This window comes from Teleopsis dalmanni, chromosome X (genome assembly GCF_002237135.1).
Source record: "Teleopsis dalmanni isolate 2A chromosome X, ASM223713v2, whole genome shotgun sequence".
NCBI lineage: Eukaryota > Metazoa > Arthropoda > Insecta > Diptera > Diopsidae > Teleopsis > Teleopsis dalmanni.
In genome coordinates this window covers 6349338-6371464 of record NC_051848.1, presented here as the reverse complement: position 1 = coordinate 6371464, position 22127 = coordinate 6349338, and the positions used below count along the sequence as shown (strand labels likewise).

Genomic DNA, 22127 nt, shown 5'->3' with positions numbered 1-22127 from the left:
GAAACAAAAAAAGAATGTTATTTGAATTTTATATAAAAAGTATATCAATAGTGGTAGATACGATCTCGGGTAATGAGCTCGGTAACCGAAGAACATATAGAAGTAACAGTGCAAAGCGGGAACAACAAAATTTATTCACTCGAGTTGGATTTTCGAGATCGGGAATCCCTTTAATAATTATTAAAGGTGATCATTAATGTAAAAATATCTAATTTATTTTTTGTGGATTGAATTTCAGTGATCCGAATTTTGACATAGCTTTCAACTGCTTATATAAGTATATACATTTTTTATTTTTCAGTTATAAGCAAAATCGTACTAGATTGGGTCGAGTACTTTTTTGTATACATGGAGCAATCGCTGGTATGTTGTCGCTGTGGAATACAAAGTATCGAAAAAAGTTATTTGTTGAAGTCGATCTTTTTAGAACTGATAAAGTCATAGACGTCTACGATTTTGCAGTAAGTATGCACTCTATTTTAATCTCTTTGAAAGCCTAAATATATAACTTAACTGATAATTTAATTAACCTATTTTAGTATGAGTGTGGACGCATGATAGAGGAAACAAAAAGACTTCTGGAACAAACGTGGTACAAAGAAATACATCAAATTCTAGCGCGTTATAATAAGAAACGTTTATTACCTGCTCTGGATGATTTGGAGTTAGTGGTTTGCTTCTTTAATTGTGCCGGTGCCCTTATGACACAGCAATTAGAAGACATGTGCATACGCAGCATACACGCCTTCACAAATTTTATATTCGAATATGGCGTAAGTAGAAGTATTTTTCAATATGATTCAATGCTAAATTTTATATTGCAGAGAACTTGGCCTGGCATCAAGTTGGATCTTATATTAGAGAGAGAAGACAGTATATCCTTTTTTCCCAGATTTAAAAAAGTTGAAGCGGAATTATTACGTATACTTGAGGGTATACTTGTAGCTGTGAAAGCTATGCCACGCATTGAGAATAAACTCTATACGGAGTTGAAACTGGGCACAGCGTATTACTTGGTTCCTGCTATACCGGAACATATAGTAGAAAATGCTGGCCGACGCATTTCTGAGTTGATAGAAGAACAACGTATTTTACCTGAATTACGTATACATGATTTTGACAAATATCTTGTGCTTGTTAATGGGATTGAAGCCAGGAGAGTATACGAGTTTAAAGCATCGAGACCAAATTTTGAAAAGTATTGTGACATGGTTAAATATTATAGAGATTTAGAGTATACAATAACAAGAGAAATATGGGGTGTTATGCGTCTGGGACTTTTCGAATTTAATCGTGAAAACTTCATAAGAAATCTTCAACGTATTGCGCGTTATTTTCAAAATGAGTTATTGCGTACAATGGTATCACAACAGCAATCTGAAATGACTAAAATGGGCAGGGAGTATGAAGCAATCGCTAAGAAAGCCCTGACAGTACCTAGAAATACTTCGGAACTTATGGCACTGAAAGCATACGTTGCACGCGTCGAAGAGGTAGTAGTGTATGAAATGGAAGACCGTTTAAGAACGGTAGGTATTAGAAGTAATATACAATAATATTAAATCTGAAATCATATAATATGTTTTATAGAATATATCACATTTGCTCTGGCTTATGGATAACACTCAATATATAACTTTACAAATTAAGAATAACAGCAACACCGTTATTTGGTATAAAAAACTACATACGATATTCGACAAACATCGCAAAATAGTTGCACAAAAGAGCGTAGAGTACCAGGAATTGCTTAAAAAACGTATAGAAATGTTTAAACGCGATTTAAATAATTATAATGAACAGTTAAAGGAGTACGATCAATGGGGTGATATTAATCATTTGGCACGCTATAAACGTAAAGCAGGAGTACTTGATGCAAAATTAGTTGATGCCATGAAAGTAATAGATGAAATTAATGAGGAAGAAGCAGCGTTCGGTTGGGAACTCTCACAATATCCTATACGTAAGAAAGCACATGATCAATTGAGACCTTATAAAACATTGTTCGATGCTGGACAAGAGTTTCTGGATAAATATAATCTTTGGATGTATTCACAAGTTGGCTCGTATGATCCAGATGAGATTGAAAATGACGTTGCTAATATATATCGTATTGTCCAAAAATTGGAGAAACAAATGGGAGATAAGCCGCATACTCAAGCTCTCATTAGAGATGTAAGTATACGCAGTTTGCACCGAACCAAAACGAAATTAATGTAGAAAGCAATTGATTAACTTAAGAAGTGAGAACCATCGTATTGGTGTCTATTAATTTATAATTATTTCAAATAATTATAGAAGCAATAAAAACCCTTCTATCTGAACAATTCCTTCAAGCCCAAAATTCTCAATATTTTAAATTAAATAAATTTGTTTTTGCAACTTATATCTCAGTTAAAATAATAGACTGTGTGTAACTATATGAATACTTCCAGGAATCACCTCTCACAATTATATGTCTCCGATAAAGAGAGAGAATCCTATATATTATTAATTTTTTACTTATTATTATAATTTGATTTGTTTTATTTTATGTGTGTTAATATCGATTTAATAATTATAACAGGTTAAAGAGCGAATTGAAGAGTTCCGTGAACACATGCCAATAATTAGTACTCTAGGAAATCCTGGTATGAAAGCACGCCATTGGGAGCAAGTATCTGAGATAATTGGCTTCCCCATAAAAGTAACGCCTGATTTAACATTAGCCAAAGTTATTGATTTTCAACTTGAAGAATATGTACCTAGATTTGAGGCCATCTCAGAAAGTGCAACCAAAGAAAATAATTTGGAAAAAGCTTTGGCAAAAATGCAAAAAGAGTGGGAAGATGTTGCATTTACTGTTTCACCGCACAGAGATACTGGTACTTATAAACTGGGTGCGGTAGATGATATACAAATATTGCTGGATGATCATATTATCAAAACACAAACAATGAAGAGTTCACCATACATTAAACCATTTGAGGAGCAAATGCTGTAAGTAAAGTTTAAGAAACTTAAATATTTTAGGGATTAGTCTTCAACGTTCATAAATATTCTTTTTTACTTTCAGAAAATGGGAACGGAAGTTAATGTTATTACAAGAAATATTGGATGAATGGTGCCGTGTGCAATCCACTTGGATGTATTTGGAGCCAATTTTCTCCAGTCCTGATATTCAACAACAAATGCCTGAGGAGGGTAGACGATTCAGTGCTGTCGATAAGGTAACATTTTCATATATCGGTAGTTGTATTTGATACTGTATATATAATACATGGCAAATGCACGTATAGTAATATATAATATATATTATAATATTATAATTAGATTTGGAAAGAACTCATGAAACAAGTTGTTGTGGATCCGAGGGTTATGACAGTGGTTGAGATTGAGAAGATGTCAGAAAAATTAAAAAAAGCTTATCAATTATTGGAAATTATACAAAAAGGTCTCAACAATGTAAGTTTAAACGCAAGGTTTCAATATATATATATATTTGATATCACATTTTTATAATTGCTTGGGGCGTTGAAAAGCCATTCGAATATATAGTCTCTGGTTGCTTATCTGTTTATCTGTTATATATGTTATATATATTTGTGCGACTAACAGAGAATCAATATATAATTTATATATATTAAATTATATATTATTTTCGGATAATTGCTTAAATTGTGAAATCCATTTTTTGAGCACAATGGTTTACTTATTAAAGACTATTGTTTTATCCAGTCTTCATCTTAATAAAAAAAAAATGCAAGTAAATAAATAGTACAAGCAAAACTAAAATAATTATTTGTTCATTCACAGTATTTGGAAAAGAAACGTTTGTACTTCCCGCGCTTCTTCTTCTTGTCAAATGATGAATTACTTGAGATTCTATCCGAAACCAAAGATCCCACACGCGTACAGCCACATCTTAAAAAGTGCTTCGAGGGTATTGCTACTTTAAATTTCACCGAAGAGTTAGAAGTTACAGCCATGCGTTCATCTGAACGTGAAGAGGTTAAATTGGTTGATGTGATATCAACAGCTAAAGCTCGTGGTCAAGTTGAAAAATGGTTGCTCGATTTGGAGATCGATATGAAAAAGAGTATACATAAAAAAGTCAGTGAAGCCTTCTTCAGCTATCCACACATGCCTCGAGATAATTGGGTTTTGGTGTGGCCCGGACAGTGTGTGCAATCCATATCACTTACATATTGGACATTACGCATCACAGAATGTTTCTTGTCGGAGCACCCAGTTGAGAATTTAGGGAAATTCCTGGATTTGTGTAGATTTCAGGTAAGTTAATTACAATAAGTAATTGAAATAACAAATTTTGATCATATACGTCATCCTATATAGATTGGCCAGATTGTTGATTTGGTGCGTGGTGATTTGAATTTGCAAAACCGTATTACTCTTGGAGCTTTGGTTGTATTAGATGTACATGCACGTGATGTACTAGCTGAAATTTATGAGAAAGGTGTTAAGGATCTTAATGACTTCCAATGGCTCTGTCAGGTTTGTAATATTAATAGATATTTGTATATGTAAGGTATATATTTGATATATTCTAGTTGCGTTATTACTGGGAGGAGAATAATCTAGATACACGCATGATTAATTGTTCTCTTAAATATGGTTATGAATATCTGGGCAATACTACTCGTTTAGTTGTAACGCCATTAACGGATCGTTGCTATCGCACACTTTTCAGTGCTTTACATTTACATTTAGGTGGTGCACCAGAAGGTCCCGCTGGTACCGGTAAGACAGAAACGACAAAAGATTTGGCTAAAGCTGTTGCTAAACAATGTGTGGTGTTCAATTGTTCCGATGGTTTGGATTATCTTGCCTTGGGTAAATTCTTCAAAGGTCTAGCATCATGCGGTGCTTGGTCATGTTTCGATGAGTTCAATCGAATTGATTTGGAAGTGCTGTCCGTTGTAGCCCAGCAGGTAAGTTTCGTTTTTTAATTATTACTTATGCAAGTGTAAAAAATGTGATTCTAAAAAAAAAAAATAACAATAGATTCTTACTATACAACGTGGTATTAACTCCGGCAGTCCTACTTTGGTGTTTGAAGGCACTACTCTAACATTGGATCCCACTTGTGCTGTCTTTATTACCATGAACCCTGGTTATGCTGGACGTTCTGAGTTGCCTGATAATTTAAAGGTTTATTAAAAGAATTTTATATTAAACATATAAATAATGTGTATATCTTGACTTTCCGCATATGTAGGCACTATTCCGTTCAGTAGCTATGATGGTGCCGGATTATGCGCTTATCTCAGAAATTGAACTTTATTCTTATGGATTTTTGACGGCAAAACCGCTATCTGTTAAGATTGTGGCTACTTATCGTTTGTGCTCTGAACAGCTGAGTACTCAGTGCCATTATGATTATGGCATGCGTGCTGTAAAGTCCGTATTGAAGGCAGCAGGAGCGCTTAAGTTGCGCTATCGTGATCAGAACGAAGACATATTAGTGTTGCGTTCCATTAAGGACGTTAATTTACCGAAGTTTCTTAATCAAGATATACCATTATTTCAGGGTATTACATCTGATTTATTCCCTGGCGTTATCTTACCGGAATCTGATTATGTTATCTTCAACGAATGTGTTCGGAAAGTCTGTAACAGTCAAAATTTACAATGCACAGATTTCTTTTTGGAAAAAGTTCAACAGGTAAACATAGTTGAATTCATATGAAAAAACTTACATCAATAAATTTTTTTTTATTTAAGCTTTATGAAATGATCGTTGTTCGCCACGGACTCATGATTGTCGGTTTACCTTTTGGCGGCAAAACCACTTGTTATCGTGTTTTAGCTGATGCGCTAGAGTGCATGGAACTAAGGGTCTTACTGAATATAGTTTTGATATAATTTTTTATTATAATAAAATTTTTGTTTCTTGTAGAATGCTGGCGAAAATCGTGCTATATATACAATAATAAACCCCAAAGCCATTACGATGGGACAATTATATGGGCAGTTTGATGCTGTATCTCATGAGTGGAGTGACGGCGTGTTAGCCGTAAGCTATCGGTATTTTGCAATCACTGATACGCCGGATCGAAAGTGGTTGATATTTGATGGACCTGTTGATGCTATTTGGATAGAAAATATGAACACTGTACTTGATGACAACAAAAAATTGTGCCTTATGTCTGGTGAGATTATACAACTGTCTCCCACAACGAACTTGATATTTGAGCCGATGGACTTAGAAGTTGCCTCACCAGCAACTGTTTCACGTTGTGGTATGATTTATATGGAACCAAGTACTCTTGGTTGGGAAATTTTAGTTACAACTTGGAAAAATAAGTTACCGGATTCATTTCACACCATAGCCAGACAAGTTATCGATGGCCTCTTCGACCGTTTTTGTTCAATTCTATTGTTCCTTGTGCGTAAATGTTTGAATGAAATTGCACCAACTACAGATGCAAATCTAATAACCTCCTTATTGAATTTTCTGGATTGTTATTACGAAGACTTTAGGGATGAGAAATACATGGCTGCTCTTACAGATTTAGATTTTCGTGCGCAGATTGAAGGTCCATTTATGTTTGCGTTAGTTTGGTCTATTGGGGGTGCTTTAGATGCAGAAAGTCGCCTTAAGTTTAGTATGTTCTTTCGCGCACTAACAGACAAAGCTTTCAATGACAGTCTCTATGAAGAGTTTGGTATACCAGAAGAGTTACAAGTACCAGCCTTAACAAAACCATATATTTTTCCAATGCCTAAAGATCATACAGTGTTTGATTACCGCTATATTAAGGATGGCAAAGGTAAGTGGAAGGCTTGGCAAGATGATGTAGAGACCGCGCCACCCATACCGCGTGATATACCAGTCAACCAAATTATAATTACCACAAAAGAAAGTGTGCGTATTACAGCGATTACTGCACTATTGGTTGAAAATGGAAAGGGTATAATGTTTGTTGGTCCCACTGGTACCGGTAAAAGTGTATATGTAATAAATTATATGTTGAAACGTATGGATTTGGAGATATTTACACCAATGATGCTAAACTTCTCCGCTCAAACTTCTGCTAATCAAACTCAAAATATTATTATGTCCAAATTAGATAAACGTCGAAAAGGCGTTTATGGTCCACCATTAAATAAAAAGTATGTGATATTTGTAGATGATGTATCAATGCCTTTAAAAGAAAATTTTGGTGCACAACCTCCCATTGAGTTATTGAGAATGTTATTAGATCATATGATGTGGTATGATCTCAAAACAACACAACCTCTGAAGCTTATCGATTTGCAAATGCTGACGGCTATGGGACCACCAGCAACTGGCAACACTGTCACACCGCGTTTTCAACGGTTCTTTCATGTGATAGCTATTGACGAATTCGATACTGCCATTTTAAAGACAATATTCACCAAAATTGTTTTGTGGCACCTTGATACGCGGTAGGTAGTACATTTATTCTAGTACAGAATACTAGTATAGAAAAATTATATTAAATTGTTTATTTACTACAGTGGTTTCTCAAAGGATTTCGACCCTTGCATTGATGAAATTGTCAATGCTACACTTTTCGTATACAATGAAGCTAAGAGAAATTTATTGCCTACTCCAGCAAAATCGCATTATCTCTTCAATTTACGTGATTTCTCACGTGTCATACAAGGTGTGTTGCTATCTGTGCCGGAAGCGACAGAGGATCTGGATTCAATGAGACGTTTGTGGGTACACGAGGTTTTGCGTGTGTACGGTGATCGTTTGGTTGAGGACTCTGATCGCGCTTGGCTCTTCGCTTCAATTTGTGATAAAATAAATAAACATCTTAATTCTGAACCGGAAGCACTATTTTCAAGATTATTAAAAAAGAATGAGAAATTATCAGAGGCAAATTTTCGTAATTTAATCTATTGTGACTTTTCGAATCCGAAGGCTGATAATAAGAACTACATTGAAGTGCATGACCTTGAAGATTTACGTTCGGTTGTAGAAACTTATCTGGTTGAATATAATAATATGTCCAAAAAGCCAATGAATTTGGTATTGTTTCGTTTTGCCATCGAGCATTTGTCGAGAATTTGTCGCATAATAAAGCAGCCTCGTAGTCATGCTCTACTCATTGGAGTTGGTGGCTCCGGACGTCAGAGCTTAACTCGTTTGGCTTCGCATATATGTGACTATGAAATATTTCAAGTTGAAATCACTCGACAATATGGACCAACTGAATGGCATGATGATATTAAAGTTATATTGCGTAAAATTAGCTCATCGGACATGCACGGGGTATTCTTGTTTACCGATGTACAGGTGGGAATGTGTGCTATTCTGATATCAAAGTCAACAACTTTTTGGTTCATTTTCGTATGGAAAAGTGAATATTGGTTGTTTTTACATTTTGAAATTCTATATTAAGTAAGATATAAATCTAGGGTGTTAAATAGGTGCGGCATCTGGTATTCTGTAGTAGTACCGAAAAGCAGTGCAACTTTAAAATTTACTATAAATAATATATTTTTCTATTTCATTTCATTTTGAAAGTATTTATATAATATATAGATATCATTATATTTTTAATTGTAGGGTTCCACACTTATTTAAGACTTTACTCGTTTCAATTATTTGATTGATCTACAGGATATAATTGGAGTGCCGAAATAAACTATTAGTTAATTTGTTTTAAAAGAACATAATACTAAATATGTAGGGTGATCCAAAATGAGTTTGTTTTTTCATTAATGATAATGAATGAAATCCATTAATTAGATTTAAAAAGTTTATAGGCTAATATATATCATTGATTAGAAGTTGAGAGAGTTGAATCAGAAGGGAGGTTTGCTTTGAAATATATATAAATAATCTATCGAATTTAGATATTTTAAATTATTGATTTAAAACTTTCTTTCCTTTTAATGAGCATAAAAACATCAAACTACATATTTAACTAATATAATTTCAAATTTAGATTAAAGACGAATCATTTTTGGAAGATATTAATAATTTATTGAATTCTGGTGAGGTGCCTAATCTCTTCACAAATGAAGAAAGGATAGAAGTTGTGGAAAAAATGGCACAAATAGACAAGCAGCGCGATAAAGCGATGCAAACGGATGGTACCCCAGTGGCGCTATTCAATTTTTTCGTTACGGTACGTACAAACTAGAAATTTTTATAATAAGAATACAGTAGAATATCTTTTATGTGAACATCTATAAGGAATTATATTCTGTTGAAAAACTGCTCTTGAAAAGTGTACAGTTTATGTGAAAATTAGGGACTAATATCTTTCTTCAGGTAAAACAGATATCTGTTTAGGAGCGCTTCCAATACGGAAAAGTTCTTGAGATTAGAATGTATAATTGCTTCATTTGAGTTTAATAATTTAGTAAAATAGATGGTAAAACCCACACTTTTAAAATAATATATTTTGATTTAAAGAAGAAAGTCTAAACTCAATTCAATTAAGATAAACTTGTTAAGTTTGCTGTGTACCACTAACATTTATAACTGAAATCCTTTATTTTTGAACTTTAAGCTTTACTGTCCTAGACCCTCAGAAAGGAAACGAATTACAAAATTGAATAGCATTGAATCGAATACAATCTGTTAAATGTTAGAGGGTTATTGATTCTACTTTTGAAATATTAATCTCGATTTATTAAAAATTTTATTATATATTTTTAGATTATATTATTTTTATCATATACATATAATAAAAATCCTTTATAGACTTGCAAAGATCAATTGCATATTGTATTGTGTATGTCGCCTATTGGCGATGCGCTGCGTGTGCGTATTAGAAAATTCCCTTCGATTGTGAATTGTTGTACCATAGATTGGTTTCAGACGTGGCCGGAAGATGCTCTATTGGCTGTGTCTACGCGTTTCTTAGCACAAGTGCAATTAACAGAGCTGGAGCGCAAGGCAGCTATAGATATGTGCATGGAATTTCACACATCAACGCAGAATTTGTCTGAAGCATTCTTTGCTAGATTAAAACGTCATAATTATGTAACACCCACATCTTATCTCGAATTGATACAAACTTTTAAAGCTCTGTTGGATGAGAAGAGAACGTAAGTGATTGAAAACTAGTAAAGTAAGCTATAACTTCATTATATATCATATTTTTCAAGTTCCATAATGACAATGAAAAATCGTTACCTTACTGGTATATCACAATTGGATATTGCAGCGCAACAAGTCGCTGTGATGCAAGAGCAGTTAGTGGCTCTGGAGCCAAAACTTAAAGTAGCTGCGGAAAAGGTAATTTTCTTTTATACTTTTATGCTATTAACTGAACTCTCACTTTCTATACCTTCCTGTTTCTTTCTCTCTTATAGGTTGCTGTACAAGTTGCAATCGTCACTGCGGACAGCATTAAGGCTGAAGAGCAAAGAGCACTTGTTAAGGAAGATGAGAAAGCTGCCAAAGTGCAAGCTTCCAAAGCCCAAGAAATTAAAGATGAGTGCGATGCTAAATTATCGGAGGCTTTACCAATTCTAAACGCTGCTTTGGCAGCGTTAAATACATTGACAACTGCTGATATTGCTGTTGTTAAGACCATGAAAAGTCCACCAGTTGGAGTACGTATTGTTATGGAAGCTGTGTGTATATTGAAAGAAGTCAAACCTGAACGTATACAAAATCCATCAGGAACAGGCATGGTTGAAGATTATTGGGGCGCATCAAAACGTGTGCTTAGCGATTTGAAATTTCTGGATAGTTTAATTAATTTTGATAAGGATAATATATCACCACAAGTTATGCAAAAATTACAGCAACGTGTTTTGACTCAAGAAGCTTTTGATCCTGATAAAGTTAAAACAGCATCAACAGCTTGTGAAGGCTTATGTCGTTGGGTGATAGCGTTAACCAAATATGATGTAGTGGCAAAAGTTGTTGCACCTAAGAAAATTGCTTTGGCTGCAGCCGAAGCAGAGTACAATGTAAGTTAATGCAAGTGAATATACGCTATTAAGTAATTAATAATAATTTATTCTGTATTATAATAATATATAATGAAATAAGTTTGAAGGCGGCTCTATGCTCCACGTAGGAGTTAAAGGAACGCATAGTAAAGAGGCTTACTTAGTTTTCATAAACTTTTCAAGAATATTTATAAACTCTTCTAATTTCGTCAAAATTCAATATGAAGGAAAATGCAAAGAGTATATAAACCACAGATTTTTTAAAGATGTCCTTCTGTATAATTCTATCAACATATTTATCTGTCAATCTGTTGATGTGTTTATTCGTCTATTTATCTGTTTTTTTTGTTTGTTTATTTATCTGTTTGTTTGTCTGCCTATGTGTCTGTCAATCTATCTGTCACTGTGTTTGTCTATTTCTCTATTTGTCTTTTGCTTATTGTGTCTACATATGCCTCTTTGCTTGTTGGTTTGTTTATTGTTTGTCTATCTATCTATGTGTCTATCTATCTATCTATCTACCACCATGTCTATCTGTCTGTATATGTATCTATAAGTGCCTGTCAATCTATCTGTCACCATGTCTGTCTATTTCTCTATTTGTCTGTCTCTACATATGCCTCTTTGTTTGTTTATTGTTTGTCTATGTTTATTGTTCTGTCTATCTATCTATCTACCACCACGTCTCTCTGTCTACCTGTCTCTCTATATGTTTCTTTCTTTGTTCTTTTGCTTATTGTTTTCTTGTTCATCTTTCTGACCGTCTCTATGACTCTCTATCTGACTGTGTGTCTGTTTGTTATCTCGTTTGTCTATCTGATTGTCTAGTTGTTCTTCTGTTTATCTGTTTATTCGTTTATTTCAGATTAGCAATCGAATTAGACTTCCACTCTTTTAAATAGTAGGGCAAAACTAAGTATAATGGTTTATGAATTCAATCGAAAAAGGAATGAAATTGGTTGGCTATAATATATATATATCATGTCTGAAAGTAACTAAATCCCTAAACTAAATAAATATTTTAAACATTTTAGTGTTAATCTATATATGACTATTAATTTCTGTAATAATAACTTTGTTTTTAAACTCTATATATAATTTAGGCTGCCATGAAACATTTAAGCGAGAAATTAGCACAACTAGCAAAGGTGGAGGCTGATCTTGCAGCTATTAAGAAACAATTGGAAGAAACTCAATCGCAATACAAGTATACATAAAATTCACTACATATATTTAGAAAACATAATTAAATTGTTGTAATAGAAAACACAATATTAATTGAATTTTATAAATATTTTAAATATTTTAAATATTATAAATTGAATGAATTTCGCTTTTTCATTAGTGCTTTGGCAGCTGATCACGAGGCTTGTACGAAACGTTTACAACGTGCACAAGATCTTATTTTAGGTTTGGGTGGTGAACGAAAACGTTGGTCTGAAACTGCGAAAACGCTGGGGCTCTCTTATAATACTTTAGTTGGAGATATACTCATATCATCCGGCGTCGTTGCCTATTTGGGACCGTTTACTACTGATTTTCGTCTTAAACAAATTAATATATGGGTTGCTAGGTGTAAATCCTTTGGTATCGTTTGTAGTAATGATTTTGAACTGGCACAGATACTTGGACAACCTGTAGAAATTCGGGAATGGAATATATGTGGCTTACCAACAGATGCATTTTCAATAGAAAGTGCCATTATTTTGAAGTAAGTAAAAAAAATCAACATTGAGTGTATGTTTTGTATATAAGATACTTTTGAAAGAATTGTACTATATATGTATATATATACATGTATATATATATATTAGGTATATTAAATAATTAAATTTTAAATTTATTTCTCGACCTTTTTTAATAATGTTTTTTTTTACATTTAATTTTAATTTAAAAAAAAAATGATCTGTAGCCGGATATAAAATATTAAACAAATTTATTAAATAATAATTAAACTAAGTAAACTAATAAATATTTTTTATTATACATACGTATCCATATATAGGTATATATATTATATATATTATATATATTAAATAACTTGTATACTTATTATATTATAAGTTGTATATTATATACTAAATATTATATTTAATGTTATGAATAATGTATTATATATAGCATTATTTTAAATTTTAAACAAATCTTTTTGTTAAGTGATAAAGAATTAATTTTTTTTTTTAGATAATCTGGAAAAAATTATATAAGACAAAATAATTTCAACAATTCAATATTATATAGTATATAGATCAATTATTAAAATCATAATAAAATAAACATAATAACACCCCTTTAAACTACACCATTTAAAATATATACATTAAGACTGAAAAGTTTTCGGAAATTCTCATTTAAAATTCGCGCGCTGTATATTTTTCGATATTTTAAGTTTATGTAGTTTGTCAGCACTGTCCTTAATTACTATGCCAAAAATGAGCGCGATCTGTCAGACAGTTCGTTTACGGCAGCTGTTGAAACCAGTTCACCTCAGTAGTGCGTTGCGAAATGTCTTCGACGGTCGTACGACCGTCCTGAAAGGCTTTGTACCACTCATAAACTTGAGTTTTCGATAAAACTGATTCCCCATAAGCCTTTTGTAGCATTCGCAACGATTCTGCACACGAAATTTCGTTCGAAACACAAAATTTGATGCAAACTCTTTGTTCAATATTTTTTTCCATTGTTTTTTTCGCAACGCCACTACTGAGGTGAACTGGTTTCAACAGCTGCCGTAAACGAACTGTCTGACAGATCGCGCTCATTTTTTGCATAGTAATTTTCCTTAATTGCTGCCAAACTACATAAACTTAAAATATCGAAAAATATACAGCGCGCGAATTTTAAATGAGAATTTCCGAAAACTTTTCGGTCTTAATGTATACCTATATCTATTTCTTCAACTGTATTATTTATACTGCTACATATTTAGAGATTTATTTGTTTTCTTAACTTCTCATCTCTCTTTTCTTCATTCTTAAGTTTTCTCATTCATGCTAATTAGGATTAGTAACAATGGTTATTTTTGAAGTAAATTTAAGGTGGGTTCCATTTTAGGTATATATAATTTAGATATTATTTACTAGACTATTTATGTTATGTATAGTGGATAATATGGCCATGGCCACTTGTTAAATGTATCTGTTGTTATAAGACCGTACAATATAATATACTAAAATTTATTATAATATATATTTCTTAATTTAAAATCATCATTTTTCTCACCAACCTCTTTTTTCATGGTTGGTCTGAACATATATAATAATTTACATGGAATTCATATAAGTAACAGACGGTGGTGTAGGTATGATATGAATAGATCCCATTTAAGTTGGGGGCTGAAAAACTTTAACAATGATCGTTTGAGTTTTAACAGAATTTTTGCCGAAAATAAGAGTGACATTGAGAAATGAACATGAAAGTTAAAGGTTTCTGGTTAAAGATATCTGAATTTAAATCCGTTTATATTTTAAAAAGTTTGATACCCATTTAATGTGATTTATTTTTTATATATGTGTGATTTCTAGATAAATTTTAGTTGATTGTTCATACATGACTTTGTGATCGACTTTTATATAGGATATTCCTTTTACATTATTGAGAGATCTTAAAAGCATAGATATACAATATTTCAATTAAAATAAATCTAAATATTATATTTATCCATTTTAAGGATATATATTTATATATATATTTAAATATTTATATATATATATATTTAAATATTATTATCTTATTATTAATCTATTAACATATAGTATTAAAATAAGAATGCTTATGCGGGTTATCTTTACTTCTATTCAATTTCATATTTTTATGTTATTTTTAAAATTCTTATATTGAAAACTTTTTACGCCTACTTACTTATAGGAATTCCATGTAAAATTTTATTTATGTCCATACCAACCATGAAAAATGAGGAATTTTTCTTCAAATCCTCTTTTTAATGAAATTTTTCCTATTCAAACAAATGTGTGCTGCATAGTGGACGTGTGTTTGAACGTGGGTTACTCCATAATCGCTTACATATGCGTTCTTGTGATGAAATTACTTTAATCTAGCACGGAAGATTAATCAATTTCTTTTTACTATTCTTTTTGTTTTTGGTTGCTACATTTGTTAAATGGGCTATATTCGTTAAATACATGAAAAAGAGAACAGAGCAGAGAACACTCATGTTTTATATTAATATTATTATGAATACGGTATATAGCATCATGATCTTAAGATTTGTTGTGTCTCCAACTCGGAATAGGAGTCACTCATTAAGTTCTACATGTTCAATAATTAGTAGTATGTATTTGTTCTACTGTTCAAAGTTTTAGTTCATCATCGAATGTAGTGTATCAATTTAAGACTTTCCTTCGTTTGTGAATTAGAGTAAGGGACCCCAGCATTTGTAGAATCTGTCAATTCCATCGGAGGCGATTTTTAAGTTATTTAGGTGTTGGTTCAAATAAAATTATATTTAATAATTTGCGAAATAAAAATTACTATAGTTGCCATATTGTCTATATGAACAGATAATAATATAGTTTTCTTATAAAATAACAATAAACAAAATTTGAGCTAATATTTGGTTTTTAAAAAAGAAATAAAAGTTTTTATTAATAATTCATTAAGCTATTATTTTTTTTCCCCAGAAGAAACGAATCAAAAGAAGTTTTATATCATGTCCTTCATACTTCTGAAGTATTTTAAAGTGGCGGTTTCTGTATATCAATACATTCTGTATATCTATATCAATGCTGATGATTGGATGTTTAGCTCTAAGTCAGTGAATCCGATGAGAAGTTCGTGACATCTCGCCACTAATGAAGCCTTTAATTCTTAAATCAATACTGAAGTAATGTTTTAAACCAGTAAAATTTTATGGCATTGCAATATAATATATGGCCAATTCAAATATTTTTGTTGTATTCTTATCTTTAATAATAATATATAACTACACATGTACATGTAACTCCATTGAAATTGGACATTTACTAAGGGTTGTATTAAATCTTCCTTTTCTCCAATATTGCATAGTGTGCATCTTGGGTCTAACGAGTTCGCATAGGGAGCGTAGATGAGCTTTAACAGTTGAGCTCCTGAGTTTTAAAAATATTTCCGATTCCGATCGATTTCTGCACTGAAACGTTTGGTGGAGTAATTGTTAAACAACAAAAGCAATCAATTATTAAGTAATAATTTAAATAATTCATTACTTTCTGCCATTATTTAATGAGAACAATTATTTCTTAATTGTTAATTAATATTAATTAATTAATTTTAGTGCTTTAGCTTTGAAATATTGATATAGGTGTCTTTGAAAATTCTCTTTATGCTAGCTAAAGAAAATTGCAAGGGTCTGACATAATGATAATTTTTTGATGTAATATTAGAACTTTATATTAAATTTTTGTCCAGTTAAATAACATAACTTTTTTCTTGATCAATTTTGACATATTTATTTATTTTCATTGCGGCTGAATCGTTAATAATCTAATCAATAGTTCGGCTTACCTGTATTAGCTCATAATGATTATATTAAGGGTATCAATCAATATTATCCACTACAGCAAAACCTAACTATAGAGACGCCTGCATCGTGTTTCTTTTCCTCAATTCTGGGATTGAGTGTTTGGAGAGCTTCAGCTATTTTTGATCAAAATGATCTATTATTTTATTGAATTAAATTGATTCAAGCCAATGATGACCGAACTAAAAATATCGTAAAAATATCGTTTAAAGTTTAACATTGTTTTCATTTGCCTGTATTTTATTGCGTTTCTTTAATAAATAATCGGTTTGTTTGTGGAAATTTTCAAGCCATCACCATCAAGTCAGTTTCCACCAAAATTCAGTAAAACATGCCAGATGCGTGTTCTGTATACAGTTGTATATTTATATGAGCATGAGTTTATATTTCTTGTGTATATATGTGTTATAATGTGTATATATTGAGAATAACTAACTCAAGCCTCAAGCAACGCCTTACTCTGTATGTACATATATATATGTCACTCAGTGTACGATTACACTTTTAATCCAGCCACCCCATAAAATGTTCATTCATGGTGCGTCTACGATTAAAACTTTCTTCGGACTCACGTACAAGTCATGAGACCATTCTGAATAATCTTAATATGCGTAAATTCTTGTATTTTAGGTTTTTGTAATTAAAAGATACAAAAGTAGAAATAAAGAATTGGAAACGCTCTTTGCAAGGGAAGTGTTTACAGTAAGCGAATATAATTGCTGAAACACATTTAAATTAAGTAAAATTGCTGCTGTTATTGCTGGCAGTTTAAGTATTAAGTGTAGCATATGTAAAAACCAACAAATAGACGGACGCACAGGCAGACAGAAAGATAGAAAGACAGATACATAGATACTCGTATATTTTCAAATAGACATGACGGCTTGATATCGTAAAACTGTAAGGCAATATCACGCCATGTAACTTGAAAACGAAAGGATGCCAGAGATGAAAAGGAATATAAAATCTTGTTGAAATATTTTTTTTATTTTTGGCACGGAATCTCTTTTCACTTTAAAACTATGTGAAATGGAGTAGTGGGAAATAAAGTCTTTCAGACAAATAACCAGCATACTACATATGCTACTATATTTGTTACTATCATTAATATCTTAAGTTGCTAGCTCAATTACATAGTTAGTATGTGTTCATGTTTGTTTGGTGTATTCGAGTGCAAAGATTATGTATGGACAATTAAATCAATAAATGTTTCCAAACACCATTGATAATACACATATTGGACAGTATCCGCAAAAACCCAAATAGTCAGCCCAAGAATTTATTTCATTAAATATCATATTTTTGGATTAGAAAATTTCCTCACTATAACTGCTTTTTTTATATAATTTTTTTTATATAATTATATATAAATATTTATACAGACATTAAATTTGCTATATATAAATATCAAATTTTATTAGTTTATTAAGTTATAATATTAATAACATAAATGGTGTTTTTGATACTTATAAACTTTAAATAATTTTAGTATTAATAATATTTTTCAAATATTTTATATATAATAATTTTAATATTCATAATCGGTAATTATCGTATTTATATATAATATTTATTATATATATCTTCATTCCATCACGTTCCCAGGGGAACATTGGGTCATAAGATGAGGATAAGTGGCTACAGAAGTCTCAAATTGTTTTACGTGATTCCCTGCCTTGATGGCACAACATCACGGTGCTCTTAACACACGTATTAATATAAGCGTCAATCAACGCCCCATTGGAATAGCCTACCTTATTACGCCGGTACCAATGACGAAATTCATGTAAGTCATAACTTCCACCTTGGTAAGATGCGAGGCCTACCTAAAATCTCTGCTACAATTTGGGCTGTAGCATCCGGTATGAAACGCACTCCACGGCGAATGAATGATAATTCTCAAATCATTCTTCCCGCGTACGTTTGGGTTTTAACCACAACCACTACGAGGCCAACACCAATGTTCAGTACAGCTGAAGCTGCGGGCCACTGACCCCCGTAGAGCTTGGATTGGATCATCTTTGGTCAGATGTCGCAAGTTGCCGACTCAACTTACTAGCGTTTACACTTCCTACATAAGTGTCAGACTGGCACTGGGGGATTTTAGTCGCCTCTTACGACAGGCAATCCTAACCGCGGGAGTATTCTTTTCCCCTCTCCGCAGGGAAATAAGTGGCTACAGTTGTACCTAACAGAGAGATTCTGTCTAAACGTGAGTTTTGCTCTTCCAAATCCGTTGTGCATGCTGCCGAAGCAGGTGGATTCGCGGTATAAGTACGGGTACCAGTTGGAGATTTAAGGAGAGTTGAAATATAGAGTTTAATAAAAAATATTAAAGTCTTATTATTTAACAAGATGGGACCAACTGCCAGAATAAAAATATATAAAAAAACCAATTTAATAAACAGGTCAAAAAATAAATTTAAAAAAATATTTTTATCAAAATTATTTTAAATATTTTAATGTTTTTTTATTTTTAATAAAAAATTTACTCATAATATTATTATATTTAATATTAATATTATTGTTTAAATATAAATATTATAATGTTTACCATTTTAATTATATTTTATATTTTTAATACTAAAGTTTATTTATGATATTTATTTAACCAAGTTAAATATTTATGATGTTTATTTATTTATTTAATATTATGAAACTTCAATGCTTCATTATGCAATCCTTTCAGAAATTCTAGACGTTGGCCTTTAATGATTGATCCACAAGGACAGGCGAACAAATGGATTAAAAATTTAGAAAAAGCCAATAAGCTATTCATTATACGTTTGAATCAACCGGATTACACACGCATACTAGAAAATGCTATACAATTTGGGTTACCAGTATTACTTGAAAATGTTGGAGAGGAACTCGATCCATTGCTTGAATCAATATTGCTGAAACAATTATTTAAACAAGGTGGAGCGCTTTGCATTAAACTTGGTGACTCAATTATTGAATATCACAGTAGCTTTAAGTACGTGGAAGACAAATTAAATACATCATTTTTATATTTAACTAACATGATATATTATATATTTTCATTTTAGATTTTATATATCTACAAAGCTGCGTAATCCGCATTATTTGCCTGAAGTGGCGGTGAAAGTAACACTACTCAACTTTATGATAACAGAGCAGGGCTTAAATGATCAGTTACTGGGTATAACTGTAGCTAGAGAGCGCCCAGATTTAGAAGCGGAGAAGAGCACTTTAATTGTACAGAGTGCTGAAAATAAGCGTTTATTAAAGGAAACTGAAGATCAAATATTGGAGGTACTGTCATCAGCTGATAATATATTGGAAGATGAAAAAGCTGTACACATTTTAAGTTCATCGAAAATATTGGCCAATGAGATTAGTGAAAAACAAATAATTACCGAAGCTACAGAAAAACAAATCGATAAAGCACGTCTGAGCTATGTACCAATCGCTGAGCATTCTTCGATTTTGTTCTTCACTATAGGTGAGGCAGATATATGATATAAAGTACAGGTCTATCATTTTAAAATTTTTATATAAATTTTTTTATTTTTTAAATATTTTTTATGAACCTTTTAGTTTGGTTTTCATATTAAATTACATTTACTCTAATATTTTACATGTTTTAATAGTCGAATTGGCAAATATTGATCCCATGTACCAATACAGTCTGAATTGGTTTGTTGCGTTATATATTGCCTCAATTGATAACACCGAAAAAGTGGACGATATAAAAGAACGTTTAGAGGATTTGCGGAATCATTTTACTTACAGTCTGTACGTGAACATTTGTCGTAGTTTATTTGTGCGGGTGAGTACTACATACTAAGTCTTATATCGTAGTGGTTTCGTATCCCGAGGATATAAATATATAAATTTTTGCAAATACACATATGTCCTACATGTATTTACTTGTATCTATAAATTGGCTTTAATTTATTTACTACCAGATAAATGTTATTTATTGCTTGCGAAACCTTAAATGGAAAATAACAACTTCATTGCATTAACAATTTTTCCAAAAAATTTTGATGTAAAAAAACTTTGAGTAAAATTCAGTAAATTTTAAAGTTATATGAGATGCAGTTTCATTATATATATATACAGTAGTTGGTAGTAGTGAAGTGGAAAAATGAAGCCGTCTTAATTAAGTAGAACGTCTTGATTCCATATTCCTCACAAATTTTGGTAGAATTTTTTTTTGTCTTTTAAATCCATTTATTTTATTACAATCTGTCAGATATGAATGACAATAAATAATATATATTAATATGAATCGTAATAATAGTTATTACGATTTGAAAAAGTAAGGCGCGTATGTACTATATCCAGTGACATATCCATCTATACTTAAAATAGAAGTGTGTGACCAACATATACCTACATTACTAAAACGTCTCTCGATGTTTTTCTTCTCATCCTTGTAAGAGTGTTGGACATTAGGACATTAGGTGTGTAACCAGCAGGTTTGGGTGCATATATATGCGATGAGCGTAATTGTTTATAATACGAGATATTTCTTCCTTGATTGTCGGAACACGTAGTTGTTTATGCGGCTGATCATTCGTTATATGCCAAGGTGCATTTGTGACCATTTGTAGTGTTTTAGATTGAAAACGCTAAATAATTGCCAGGTTTAAGTCTGCTGCAATACCCCATAATTGGGCTCCATAATGAATGAAATGAGCTGAGTTGAAGAATGAGTTGAAGAATTGTACAACAGATATTTCACTATTTCTAGTTCCACAATACATCTAATGATGTCTTGTAAGATATTGTATTAGATACTTTTAAATTTACTGTAAAATAAATTTTACTATTTTACGTTTAATTATAAATTAACTAAAAATTAATTTAATTAATCAAATAAATGTTGAAACTAATTAAAATAATTAATAATTAATCTCTTGTATATATATAGTATTCGAATAGTTTTGGTAGTATGTGAAATAGCTGTATAGTCAGTCCAAAATTGCATAGTCAGTCCAAAATTAACCTTAAAACATAATTAACTTCGTAGGAGTGCTTCATTTATTATTGTATTCTTTTCCGACTTTTCCGACTTTTCAGAGTTTTACTTTTCAATATTTTGCTATGCTTTTATTGTATAGATTTCTTTATTATATCAGATATGACCAAAAATGTACTAAAATACTGAAATTGCTGTATCAATCGAATTCTGCTTATCAAGTTGAATCGTTTTTATGTATTGGTTACACATCTAGTTATATATGTCTTAACTAACACACTCATTTTTTTTTTTTTGTAAATCAAATAATTATATTATCCTTTACAAAGATTTATGATTCTCTTTTATTTGTCTTATTAGTTTTTGCAATAAATAATTACTTATATATAATAATAAATAAATAATTAATTATATATATTAATAACACTATTATACTATTATCATAACAGTATTATTAAATCTATACAATACTTTTTGTATACTTTATAGACTGATCTTCATAGTACATTTTAACCTTAATCTATTCTCTTCTATCCCCTAAATAAATTTATTGTTCCCCTGAAGACATAAATATATTTCTGATTTTATCAAATTTAATAAACATAAAAAAACGGCTTTTGATTAGTTGGCTAATGAACGCTGACTCTGAGCTTCAAATTTGTCAAATTTGTCATACCCACCGATGATGGGTATTTGGCAATACTCAAAACAACTGTATGGTCAGTCAAAAATTCAATTAATTAAAATAATATGAAAAGGAGTTTT

General features: G+C 31.4%; 1 protein-coding gene across 1 annotated transcript in view; it reads left to right on the top strand.

The window, feature by feature from the left end:
• The window catches only part of LOC119662091 (dynein heavy chain 7, axonemal), a 48920-nt gene that overhangs the window by 6948 nt on the left and 19845 nt on the right, over positions 1-22127 (top strand). The window contains exons 5-28 of the mRNA XM_038071641.1: positions 302-461; positions 540-773; positions 825-1529; positions 1591-2175; positions 2567-2979; positions 3056-3209; positions 3313-3444; positions 3796-4272; positions 4336-4494; positions 4551-4931; positions 5005-5151; positions 5219-5665; positions 5725-5838; positions 5900-7413; positions 7486-8272; positions 8928-9110; positions 9692-10038; positions 10099-10228; positions 10306-10911; positions 11997-12100; positions 12239-12604; positions 19101-19388; positions 19462-19877; positions 20026-20204. Of these exons, the coding sequence (XP_037927569.1) occupies positions 302-461; positions 540-773; positions 825-1529; positions 1591-2175; positions 2567-2979; positions 3056-3209; positions 3313-3444; positions 3796-4272; positions 4336-4494; positions 4551-4931; positions 5005-5151; positions 5219-5665; positions 5725-5838; positions 5900-7413; positions 7486-8272; positions 8928-9110; positions 9692-10038; positions 10099-10228; positions 10306-10911; positions 11997-12100; positions 12239-12604; positions 19101-19388; positions 19462-19877; positions 20026-20204 (9028 nt within the window). The remainder of the gene's footprint in view (positions 1-301; positions 462-539; positions 774-824; positions 1530-1590; positions 2176-2566; positions 2980-3055; positions 3210-3312; positions 3445-3795; positions 4273-4335; positions 4495-4550; positions 4932-5004; positions 5152-5218; positions 5666-5724; positions 5839-5899; positions 7414-7485; positions 8273-8927; positions 9111-9691; positions 10039-10098; positions 10229-10305; positions 10912-11996; positions 12101-12238; positions 12605-19100; positions 19389-19461; positions 19878-20025; positions 20205-22127) is intronic.